The sequence below is a fragment of the Monopterus albus genome, unplaced genomic scaffold (assembly GCF_001952655.1).
Source record: "Monopterus albus unplaced genomic scaffold, M_albus_1.0 scaffold20.1, whole genome shotgun sequence".
Classification (NCBI taxonomy): Eukaryota; Metazoa; Chordata; class Actinopteri; order Synbranchiformes; family Synbranchidae; genus Monopterus; species Monopterus albus.
In genome coordinates this window covers 1,350,369-1,363,691 of record NW_018127900.1, presented here as the reverse complement: position 1 = coordinate 1,363,691, position 13,323 = coordinate 1,350,369, and the positions used below count along the sequence as shown (strand labels likewise).

General features: G+C 41.8%; 1 protein-coding gene across 2 annotated transcripts in view; it reads left to right on the top strand.

Moving 5' to 3' along the window:
• The first annotated feature begins 536 nt into the window (after nt 1-536).
• The window catches only part of efna5b (ephrin-A5b), a 98,073-nt gene continuing 85,286 nt past the window's right edge, over nt 537-13,323 (top strand). Inside the window, exon 1 of one of the 2 annotated variants that reach the window (XM_020593841.1) lies at nt 537-1,735. In XM_020593841.1, coding sequence (XP_020449497.1) covers nt 1,611-1,735 — 125 coding nt within the window. In that variant the 5' untranslated portion in view covers nt 537-1,610. The remainder of the gene's footprint in view (nt 1,736-13,323) is intronic. The other variant, XM_020593840.1, reaches the window with a different exon arrangement.

Here is a 13,323-nt window from a genome sequence, read left to right as displayed (position 1 = left end):
GCTGTGAAGCATCATCAACCTTCGCTTCTCAGTCCTGCTAAACCTGTGGGACAGATGTGACCTTTCTAGAGTCGAATTTATTTCAATTGTTGATTAAATGAGAACAAGATTTTAATTGAATAACAGCAATATTGAAATCAGCGAGAAATACTGGCAATTTAGAGGAAAAGCCCGATTTTATATATTATTGTTCTCTAAATAATATCTAGATTGACTTAATTTTCAGTTAACGTCTGTATCCCCCTAGTATGGGCCTCTTTCCTTAGACAAAAGCACATTTGAATGAAGTTCAACTGAGCTGAGAGAGACAGAGTAACTGGAGCCCGTGGTCTTCTATAGTCCGCTGCGTCCGTTTGCATGTAATTAAATAGCGCTGCGCGCACTTATCCGACGCATCTGACAGCAGAGCATCTAAAAGCGGTCTCTGTCCTGTGCACTTCTTCCCCGTCCCCTTCCAGTTCTACGTCTCGGTAATTGAATTAGCTCAGTTTTAGGCGGGGGAGGGGCTTGGCATTATTCGAGCGACGCCCATTCAAATAATTTTAAACCAATGGGACTAGCCCCCGCTCCTCCGTAACCAAACCCACTTTCTCATTCGGCGTCTGGAGCTGCCTGCTTTTGCCCTCACCTTCCTGCGTGTCCCGGCGTTTTAAACCCAAACACAAGAAAGAGGAAGACTACACAGCGCGCACATGGGACAACATAAGATTTTTTTCATTCCTGCACGTCGCACGGTGGTTTATATATGAGGAGGACACTTTGGGATGCGGACATAAACAAGCGTCTCCACGGAGAGAAGTGCATGAGGAAACAACGCCGCCGGTGCTCTCCAACGCCGAGGACTCCTCCCCACTTCGGCCGTGACACCCCCGGTAAATCGCTGAGAAAGGCTAACAGTCTGTTTTTTTTACCGTAAAGACGAAAGCCAAAATATAACACTGTCATTCATCTGCCAGCGACTGACAGACTGTATGGCTTTAAAAAGTTGCCTGGAGAACATGGACATCTGACGTGCGCCACAGGGCGTCATTGGACACATTGAGCCTCTCTCGTTTCTCCATCACATCTTGGACTGATTAATCCCCTGCTTTGGGTTTGTAATAAGAAGTGTTCAGCAGTTGCCATTTGGCCTGACACAGAGTAGCTCCTGGCAGAAGGGGACCGTTATTCCACTGAACAAGACACTGTCTGGTGTTCTGCGCATTTGTATGTGCTGATCTCACTGTTTGTGCTTTAGAGAGAGATTTTGTTAGCCCACCACGGAATTGTCCATCAGAGCTGACATCCTGCATGAAATAAAGCCTGTAGTTCATCTGGATCCCCGTCCAGCATCAGAGAGAAACCGTGACGCGCTGGTTTTGCAACTTTACATCTCAGTCACCTGAACAAGTGTCATCTTAGGTGTCCCCCTTTAATGCACACGGTCTCTACTTTCGCTTCGCGTTTTCTATGTTGTGCGCATTTGTATTTGCTCAACAAACACGAACTGCACCAGAAACACACGGCTACATGTGAATGAGACTCACAGCCTCTCCCGGTTGCAGCGCCCGTATAACTCGACTGATTGACCTACGCTGAAGAGGAATACGTTCCGAAGTTTTGCTGTAGTGATGCTGCAAGTGGAAATGGTCCTCTTTGTCTGCCTGGTGCTGTTGATGTGTGTTTTTAGCCAGGAGCCCAGCTCCAAAGTGGTGGCCGACCGCTACGCCGTCTTCTGGAACCGGACCAACACCAAGTAAGTGGCCTCACATCGGGCAGGTTTACCGCGGAGGGTCGGCGACGTGCCGTCTCTTCGCATCTGCGTGAACCGCGGTGTTCGTAGGTTTGCTGGGTCATTCGGTGTTTATTCTCCGCAGTGAGGGCATAAGGCCAGTGGCAGTACATTCATACGTCCGAGGACAGGAACAGCAGTGTAGAATACTACTGTGTCTTATTTTTTTAAATACGTGACTGCTCACCCCCGAGGAAACTAGATTAAAACTGCGCCTAACAAGGCCTGGCCATAACGGCGGCTGGTGTTGCATCGCTTTACCCTCTGTCAGTAGGCTATTCCCCACATAATTAAACCCACAGTTTCGTTTTGAATTACCCAACTGGTGATACAGGGACATAACTGTAAAAGGTTATAAAACCCAGAACAAATCTTGGGTTATTTCTGTCCGGCGCACTCAGGTTGGGCAGCCAATTTACGCGACCCCACTGGACCCATTAACACCAGTAGTCTCACTAGTCTCACCCTAGACTAAACACTAAACAGGTCCACATCAGCACAAATCCTCCAAATCCATATACCTACTGAATGAGACCAACCATTTCCTCACTTGAGACTGTGTATAGGCTCGTTGCCTTGATTCGGAAAAGTTTAGTTGCACATAATGTATGTCTCAGACCTTTGTGGAGAGAAGGACAGCGTCTGTAGCCTGCGTGCTGCTGTGTTTTGGGCATTTACTGTGTGGCTTCTTAACAAAAGAGAAGTGACTCTAAATGTAACCAGTAAAAGCATAAAGTATCAGTCAATAATAAACAGCTCCTTCACGAAATTCAGTACAGGTACCATAATGCAATTTATGGGCGTACAGCGGTCTCAGCACTTTTAAAGGTACCTAAAGGAGTGCTTCATGAATATTACACAGCCACCGTGGCAGAAGAATTATATAAAACGACAAACTCACTTTCGAGTAAGACACAGTGGGTTGAATCACAAGTGAAACATTATATTTATTAATTTTGGTTAAGTTCAGGTATCTTCCAGCCACTAAAATACAGTTTTCCGTTTTCTGAAAACATACAAAGTGCAGCATTGCAATGTAGTATAGCTGGAGTAGGCTATATGTGGATACTCAACATTTGAATCACACTATTGCAAACTTTATAAAAAAAAATCTAATAAAATATGGTGGCTATAATAAAAAATAAAACAAAACTAAATAAAAAACCCCAAAAGTTAAACCGAAGGAATAAATTCTGAAAGCTAAAACCCAGCGTAGGGCGACTGTATGAAACAGTGACAGAGTTTCATTTCCACTGTGCTGTATGGGAGTGACCCTTTAAAAACTTTTGCAAACTTTCATTCTGTTTAACAGTGTGGAGTGTGGAACTGTTCCATAAATGGAATTCTACTTATTCATTTTCCTATTTTTGGCATATTGGTGAATGGTTACCTTTTCAAAAGTTTAGAAGCACTTTGTCCTGACCTCATGTCTAAAAAATTCTTCAGAGCTGTAGGAATAAAAGGTGTAGGCTTTCTGCTTTTCATTTACAGTAATAAAATGACAAATGTGTGTTTAACACTATAAGACCTTGTTTAAAAAAAAATCTAAAAATCTGTTGGAAGCGAAGTGAGGATTTCATTTGCTCTTGGCTCAAATGGGCCGCGCTCGAGGACTTAGGCAAAGTTAAAATAAAAACTTTCTCAGATGTGTTACAATCCTCAAGTCAAACCCCTCTCTGCTTGGACAGCCTTGAGTACAACTCGGTGTGCAGTGTGCATGTTTGTGGAGACAGCATTTCCCACTAAAAGTCCCTAATGGAGTTGGACTGTACAGCCTTGTTCCGGGCTTATTAAGTCTAAACACTGCTGGTGGAGTTTACAGAGATTTTTCAGTCAGTTGCTAACGGCACTTAGTATTTGTTGAGTAAAAGCCTTTAATAGCACATGCTGAATTTGTTGCACAACTATTTATACTCAGTTTGAAGTTTGGGAAAACATGATTTATTGCTTGAAGCAATTAGTGTGTCAGGGGTACAAACAGGAGGGCAGACTGTAAACTCTTTTCCTGACATCGGGACCAGTCCAGCGGGGTGTATAGATTCTCGGCCTGATGGCCTGATATACTGTAGACCATGGCTATTGTGGTTTGGTTCTCCACTCTCACTTACCCTTGCTGTTTATTTATGGACTGCTTTCTTGAACAGAGGCAAACAGTTTTGAGATAAATCTTGATTTTTGCTGTTGACAGACATACTTTCATCAAACTTTATTATTATTTTTTTTCAACAAAAAAAGTTTTGACTTGACTGGTCGCTTAGTTAAATTGATATCTTCCAGATGTGCTGACAAGTTTTCTGTTTCAGCGGAGAAAAAAAGTGTAGTTAGAAAAAAGGGAAAGTTAAGTAGCTCTACTGTTAATCTCAGATCTAACACACTAACACTGAACAAGAGAGAGAAGGCGAGAGCTCTGTGATCCACTAGTCTGCATGCATGTCATGCCATTTACTCTCTTTGGGTCCTCGGGAAAATCTGAGAAATAGATAGCTTCCTGAGCCTCATCTGTTTCTGTGGCTCTGACTTGCCCAAGGAATGGAACCAGGTTTTCAAAGAGGCTATAATGCCGCTAACACTAGTCACTTCGTTCTACTTACTCTAAATAGAATTTGCTTGACTCTCACCCCTGCGGGGCTCAGGCACGGAGCCAAAAAGGTAACAGAACAGCAGAGAGGAGACGAAGGGAGGGAGAGATACTAAACTTTCCTTACTGATGACTCGGTTAATAAAAATTGAGTCCCTTTCTTCATGCATTACTGTAGAGAGCTGGTGTGTTACTGTAACGCACATTCTCTGCGCCTGCCCTTGTTCTGAGGCAGCACAGTCGCACCGAAAGTACGGCAGCTTGGAGAAGTCACGCTGTGACCGCCCTGTGCACAGGGTCACATTTAAACTAATAATGTATGCATCATATATACTGCTAGATTGTAACTTAAAGGGTAGTTTGAGTGTGTTTCTTATTGACTCTAACTTTACATACTTTGTCTCAGATGTCTGAACACATTCGACTTCCTCCAGGAGCCATTTGTTGCCATTCGTTTTTACCCTGATTGAAACTGCAGCTTTCGCCGAATGGAAAAATGCCCAAAGTAGATGATACATCACACTGTAACTAGAGTTTAAGTTTGATTTAGTTACAAAATACTTTTTTTTTTTTTAAGTTATTGTGTGTTTAACATCAGTTTATAACAGTTTTACCTACAAACTTTTTGGATGGTATTTAATGACAGTTAATTTGAAGTTTAAAATGAAAAATTTGTGTTGAAATTGAGACCAAAATAGAGGAAAAAATCCACTCATTCATTACTTGTGGCATGTAATGTGCAATGATGTTGGGACCATGTAAGCTTGACAAAGACAAAAATAAGCTAAAACTAAACTAAGCTAAACTCAAGGAGCCACTTCCGCTGTTATTTGAGAAATGGAGAGACAAAACCTACTGGTGTACTTTCAAAGCTGTGATGGTAAAATGAGGAATCTCAGCTAAGGACGTTTCCTGTTTAAAATGAAACGTTTCGTTGATTAGAATTTCTGCTATTTGGTTTTTCCAGCTTTCATAATTAAAAGCAACTGGTAGATTAGCGTGGAATCGGTTTATAAGTATTGCCATTTGTTTTCATGGTGCCACAGTTGTTTCTAATGGGTGTTTAAGTTGTTGGTGATTATGGGTGGGGGATGTTTCTCTGCTGTTCTGCTGGCTTCATTCTGCCACTGTGTCTCACAACTCCAGCATAGACCAAAACTTGCTAACTGCTTTTAAATTCTGAATAACACCTAGGACTTTTTTTTTTATACATTTTTTTCTCTTTTAAACAAATCCACACATTCTCTCGTAGTTCTCTGTTGAGATTTTCTTTGTTTTTCATATGACTAACATTGTACTCATCAAAAAATTATTTCAAGGGCCATTCTGGCCATCCGTAAGAACTCTTGAAGTTTTGTCTGTCCTTAGAGAGTTCCTTTAACTTGAAATAACTTACAGTATTTGTCTCTGTGGAATCTGCCCTCTGCCGTTTCACTGACTGTCTTTGCTTGTGACTATTTATTCTAATTAGGGGACAGAGAGCGGGTCTAATGATGTCTCAGCTGTAATGCCGAGGAGACAGCCCTTCCCTTCCGTTCTCCCCCTGTGCCTTTTCTTCTTCCCCATATTCCTCCTTGCCTCTCTCCCGTGCTGCCTCTCGGTGCTCTGCCTCTCCCCGTCTCTTCCTCTCTTGCTCCCTTCCTCTCTCTCGCCCTCTCTCTGTCTCTCCTTGCCAGGCACAGAAAATGAATGAATACAATTAGATATTTCAGGAGTCCCTCCACGATTGATGGTGTAGAAAGACGTGCAGAGGTCAGGCACACTCAGAGAGGAGCTCAGGGAGAGTTCACATACATACGGTGAGGAATATCAGAGCAGAAAGTTGGTCTGTAAAAGACAAACTAGTAACTAGAACTCTCCTTGAAGTGATGGGTGTTATTGACATAAATAGCTTGACGCGGTTGTAGTCCTGCAAATTATTCAAGGTGATTTGTGTTTTGCTGCACAATGTGTGTCCCAACAAACAGTTTGGAAAGTACTTTCCTATCATGCTGCCCTGTTTTGTATGAGTAAATTTTACATTTTTATTCTTACAATGTAAGGTGACTGAAGGCACACATACAGTAGTTGTGTTGGTGGTATCAAAGACGACCTCCTGGCTCATCTTTGTGCATCTACATATGTATGTATGTGCTTTTGCATGTGCATGCAAAGGACCAAAATGAGCCATGAGGTCACATAGTATTTGATTCCTGTCCTTCAGAGACATAGACAACAGAACAGTTACATCTTCTTATACTTCGCATTATCTGTCTCAGACCAGGGGAACATGAACAAACATCTATGTGCATGCAAATGCTGGCTGCACTCTAGCAAAGACACGCTTGCATGGAGGTGGAAAGTTAGTCCACACACCCATCTGTCTCTAACAGATGTGAAAATTATATATTACAGTATAAACTTTTATTTATAAATTTGAAAACCTGTAATTTTTGAAATCAAATTTTTATTGCCTTTGATTGACCCCGCTGCTAGTCTTTCCTGTCCTCATCATTTTTATACTGACTCGCTCTGAGCTGTGTTTTATTCTCTCTACTGCTGTGGCTCTCATGCTCTCCCTCCGTCCCTCTGTCTGAGGGCTGATTAGTTCTTGTTAATGACCCCTTGCTCTGTCATTCTTTTATGCCTGTGGCATTGGCAGGCACAAGCACCAGCCGAGCTGCAGGGACAGCGAGTTTAGGGGACACAAAGACAGCAGGGCAGCGGAAATAGAAAAATAAACAGCAAACCTGACGGAAAACCATAAAACTGTAATGATGGTCTTATGCAATGCAATACTTTTATTAGGTTGAAATAGCGCTCTGTGTTTTCTCGCCAGACCTGTAAATGCACTTTCCATTTAAATTAGATTTTTTCTATTAACTAGAAAATGAGCCCAGCAGGCAGTAGTCAATGCTTAGTCAATGTGCTTAGCAGAGCAGCTGTTCTTCAGCGTGCAAAGGAAGAGGGGGAGGACTTTTGCCTCTGACCCTTGTGGAGGTGCTATGTGGCGGATAGAAGCAGCCCTGTTCCTGGGGGTGCCTGGTAGTCAAGCTGTAGTCTTGAATATGCTAATCATACGGATGTAAAAGCAGCCTACACCTGGAAAAAAAAATCTCAACATTTATTATCTTTTCAAAATATATTTTTTTGTATATGTATATACATATTTATTTTCTATTTAGCTGTATACTCCTCACCTGCTATGCAAATACACAGTTGCTTGAACAATTGATTTTCATTTATTTATTTTTTGCTTTTGGTGATTTATTCATGCGACACATTAATCAGAAAACCCGTGTTTGCTCATGATTAGATTAATATTACTCAGTCGGACAGTTTTAAATTGGTACTAAGAGCCAATTTAAATGTTAGGTTGTCTACATCATATTGGATCTCTTATTATACTCTCAGAAATGCACAATATTGAATGGCAGCTTCATTTCGGTTGCCGCTTTCCCTTCCTTGTCCAAGGAACCAGATTTTAATGTCCAGGTTTTTGTTTTCAGAGCAATCACTCCAAGGTCAGATGGAGTGCTGAAACACTGCTATCAGTTGAGCAATCTGTTTTGTTTGCCCCCATTCGACCCATGGTTTTCAGGGGAACGCTCATTATAGCTTTACTTGGAAACAGTATAGTATTAACCAGCTTATGAAACAGCCATATGTGCAACGCCTGATAGGAGTGTTAGGTTCTGCCATGAAAATAATAAAAATAATGTTTCCCCCCCTTTTTTTTTCTTGCTAGTAGTGTGTCCAGGGGGAGGTTTTCCCCTCTTTATCCCTGTGCTCACTGTTTCAGTTTCACTCAAAATTTCAAAGCCGTAGAAAGTGTTTTTCGCCATCTGTTCTATTAATTTTCTTAAAGTTACTTTGTGCCACCCCAGAGCAGCTGTGGGATCAGATCAGGCAGTCCAAAGCTGAATTCTTGCTGTTAACACCTGCATAGATTTTTAGTAGAGTGAGAAAGAGGAGAAAAATATTTTGTTGTCAGGTTAATTCGTTAAGATTGCTACAGGTCCAGTGAGGGTTGAAACGCCAGCCCATGCATCTCTCTAATGTGTATCATAGGTTTTCATTTGTGGCGGAAAATGGCGCTACCAAATCCTTCTTCAGCTCCTCCGCTCTCTGTAAGATGGAGGCTTAAGCAGCTGTTACTGTAGTAACGCTTGGTTGATCTATCACCCCTGGCCAGAAGGGGGCGCGACTGAAAGAGGTCTGATAACCTCTTGTGGCCTCTGTTCTCAGCACATGCACATCGTGTACAGTTGGAGTGAAAGGTACATACATTTGCTTGAGTTAAACCAGCTCTTTGATTTGATTAATTTGACCGATTTACTGTCAATGTCATATTGTATGTACAAGAACTTCACCAGCATACGAGTCCAAAGCCACTGATGGATTTCAGTTGTTTTTTTCCTTTTTCTATCACTGTTCACTGGTGAGCTGGAAAATGTGACAGGAATTATTGAGACCGTTCACTTTTTGCCGGACACATTTTCCACAGATAATTCCTTTCATGGTAGGTTGTCTTTGGACCTTGCGCTGCCGTTTTCCTTATTTAACTTGGGGGGCTGCGGGGGAGTCACTGGGTGTTTTTCTAGCTGGGCAGCAGTGTGGCAAATAGATCCCAGAAGAGAACACATCTCCAGCTTGTGAATAAAGACCTAATTGACGGCTTGTAGCCAGTTGTAAATGACTCATGAGGTAATTCGTCTTCATAGACAGACTGAGAAATGCACAGAGGAATTGTAAAATTGTGTGGTCCGCTTGGTTTATTTCCAAACTTTTGTATACGCAAATAGAAAAGTCAAAAAATGCTGCTTTTAGCCTGATATGGTGTTTTCATCTCCTTACCTAGCAGTGGTGGAAGAAGTACTCACATAGTAGTAATACAGCAGAGTAAACATACAAGTCCTGCATTCAAAATGTTATTCAAGTAAAAGAGCAAAAGGATTAGCATCAAAATATACTTAAAGTACTGTTTACCTAAAGTTAAAGTACTCATTATGAAGAAATGCACTTTGCATTTTAATATTTTTCAAATTATTGGATCATAATTATTGATGTATTATTGTGTACATCACATTTATTGTTGCAGCTGGTAAAGGGGGAGCTAGTTTAATGACCTCACTGGTTGGGTACCTTGTGAATTTTGCCTACCAGGGATCAATAAAATCTTATGATTAGCTTGTATTTAGTTAGTCTGATTCTGAAAAGTAATTAGTAACTAAAGTTATCAAATATATGCAGTGGACTAAAAAGTACAACATGAAGTTGCAGAAACTGATGATACTCAAGTAAAGTACAGATATCTCAAAACTGTACTTGAGTAAATGTTACTTTCCACCTCTGTTACCTGTGTGAGGTCAGTATCCTCAGATGGCTTACGGGGCTTCTCATGTTTTGGTTGGCATTTGTTTGTGTTTGCACAGTCGCGTCAAGGTGAAGTGAATTCAAGTGAAAGAACTCATCGATTCCCTGGTTTGTTTTTGTAAAATTTCCACTGCTGTGACAATTTTCCATTGACATTTATATAAACAAACAATCAAACAATGTTTCTTTCACTTTATCGGCTCACCCTTGTGGCAAGACTCGCCAATAATAAGCTAGTTGCGTTAGTCTTTTTGAATTGACAGTAGAGGAAAAAAAGCTAGGAGCCAATGACCCCCAATGCTGGGCCGTGAGACTGAAAGGCGGCCATTGTTCTGTTCTCCTCTGTCTAGTGCACATAGTCACGGCAGAAAGTAATGCATGTGCTTTAAATGGATGGAGGAAAAAAGAGGGAGGGCAGAGGAGAGGAGTGACAGAAAATGGTGTGAATGGCGAGGGGACAGTGCCGAGCTGAAGTTGTATTACGCTTTTGGACAGAAAAAGTGCAGAGAGGAGGAGCGTAACTTGAGTGGCAGGCACAAGGGTAGAGGTATGTAGTAGTGAGGGATGTGCCACAGTGTGTGGAAAAGAGGAACTGACAGCTTCCCTCATTTCCAAGTAGCCTTATCCATCCTCTCTCATCTGCCTCCCTCCCCATCGTCCAGCTCATCAGTCCCTTCCCCTCCTTGTCTGTCCTTGCTGAGGTTTAAAGATGCATGCTGTCTGTCTGTGTGTCCCTCAGTTAGTTCTCCAGGGGACAGACCCTCAGTCTTTACCCTCAGGAGGTGTTGTCTTTTGTGGTCTGGGTTTAGTGACACTAGGGCTATTTTCTACAGAGACTGGATTAAGCCTGCTCAGGTTTAGACCCCTTTGTTTCCGCTGACACTCAAGACTCCCACACACACTGCTGTGTTTACTTGGGGGTTGGTCCTGTGGTACTAAGTTGCATCTTGGTCTGTAACTACAGTGACACATTGCACACTATGCCCTTGAAAGTGCATTTCCCACTGAAATTCATGTATCATAGTTGGAAAGCCAGTGTTTGTGTAATGTAGCGGCTTAATGAAGGGTTTGTTCCAAAATACTATATACTGTATCGTCTGTGGAGACAAATTGGTACAATAAAAGTGAATTTTTTTATCCTCAGATGTAGATCTACTTTGAAAGCGAAGGTCATAAAATACTGTGTTCCATTCAAAGTGATGAATAATGTGGATAATTCTTTATGATGGTAATTCAAATGTTGGATATCTCATTTTGTAACAGATCTCTTTCTATTTGTCTTTGACTTAGCTTTTCTGTCTGGCTGCATTTGTTTGAAGGCTTGGGGTCTAAGAAGGCTAAGTGGGATTTTGACCAAACAAAGAAATGCAAAATTAAAAATGATTTTTAGATCTGTAACACTGTATGTTAGAAAGGTCTCGTGTCAGAAAATCAGCTGACATGAACATCAGAAATATTACTTTGGCATGTGTTAGGTATTTGTAGTCAGATAGAAATTGGATAGATACTTTATGTATTAGAAATGTTTAGTGGAGATAGGATGTCTAGTTAGACTGTTAAATGCTTAGGCCTGCTTATGAGTTTCTACAGGGTACATCTGGTCAAGGATAACTAGAGAGAAGAGTTGATGCCTGTCAGCAGACAGGGTGTTTAATATTATTATTACGACGTGTATAACTGTAGCCTTAGCCATAATATGTTCTTATGTTTAAGTCACGACATGTTACTAGAGGTCGTGAGAATGTTTTTAGCTACACACCATTTAATCAACAGACACACACATTCACACATTGATTTGCTTCATGTTTTGACTACTGCTATGACCAGCTGCAAAGCTGGCAACAGAGACGTCTCGGTTGACGTTTCTGTGTAGTATGGGGCTAGCCCAACCGAGGGGATATAATGTATAGGCCTGGTGGGTTCAGGGTCTTTCATCTTACATCTGCCTGCGTGCAGTATGGAGGTGCAAGATACCTGAGCGTGTAATGTTAATTTTTACCTGTGTTCATGGAATAAATCAGCACTGTTTTGAAGTTACTTGGACTGTCTCGTCTCTCAGAGTCAGTATGGTTAAAAAGTACCGGGTACAACACATGAAAAGGTTCCGTTCAGATCTGCTCTCCTGCCTCCAAAGCCTTTTCTAAGGCAATGGATGCTTGTCTGATCTGAGCTCTAAGAAAAATCTGGAATTAAACAAATAATAAATGATATTTAAAGATATATCACAGAACTAAATTTGACATCTTCAGCTGAATGTGAATTGATGAGCTTTTGTGTTTATGGGTATCCAGGTTCATGTGCCTATGTGTGTGCATGTCCATATGTTTTGCTGGCAACTTATGCATGTACACATATGCATAGTTATTTGTGTGCGGGATGACCGTGCACGGTTATCCTCAGCTGACCTCTGCTTTAAAGCCCACATTAATGAAGCAGCACAAACACACAACCGTTACTATAGCAGACCACAGCACTATTCTTGACCCAATTCTCTGAGCTTGCTCCTCTGAGAGCTGCTTGATAGTTATCCCATTTTGTTGCATTATGTGTGTGAATGTCAGTCTTTGTTTATGCGTAGTGGTTGGTGTTTCTGTGTGAAACTGTAGTGTGTGTGTGTGTGTGTGCTTTTTTTCCCCCCTCCCCTGAACAGAAAACGATTGATCCCAGAATGTGTGAAAAATCCCATCTTCAACTTCTGCTCTCATCTGAGCCCAGTTTTGACTGGTCTGTGTTATTCTGAACATTATCCCACAGAACCAGCTATGACACCCCGAAGAACGTAGATCGACACAGCCACACATACACGGCACACAAACTACTCTGGTTCAAAAAGGCAGTTCATTATTTCTTTAGTGAGGTTCAAGTTGCAGGCGATGTGGTATTTATTTTCCTTGTTTATTTCTTCCTCTAAATCAGTGAACTGCGAGTCTTGGAGAGCAGCAGCTTTTGAACCGCAGCCTATCCCATGACTGCAACACTGGGTATTAACCCAGAGCTACTGAGAGGCTTAAAAAGCCATCAGCTCATTGTCCAGAGACACAAAAACCCCCTTCCTCTAAAATCTCCCCTCCAATCCTTGTCTTCTCTTTTCCTCCTTCCGTCCTTTCTTAAGAATGCCTTGAGCTGGCCTCTGCTGGCATTCATATTAATCAGTTTTAAGGGTCTAATGAGATAAATGAGACTAAAGGGGAGTCCCCAAAGTAGCCTAAGGCCGTGTTCAGACTGAGTTTCAAAGGTGTGAAAAAACACGGGCCCTCTCCACTCCATGGATGCCCACAGGAAGTAAACTTTTGTTTACCTTGTTAGCATGAGCATTCACTGCTATTCACTGTTGAATTTGGACCTCAGTTAACACTCCGTGTGGTTTCATTAGTTATGGTTATGGATGTTAAACCATGCTTCTTATCTATCAATGCTGACACACTGGTGGTAAGGTAGAGTAGACTATATGTTAGCAGCATGACTGACCAAGACACAGTGGAAGCTCATAGGCTGGAAATGTGAATGAAACCATTAATGTTGACATGTCCCAACATCGTCCACACCTATAACACTCCCCCTGCAACTCCTCACCCCCCTGACCAATGCAGACCTGTGCAGGAGCTGCATTTTTGCCAGA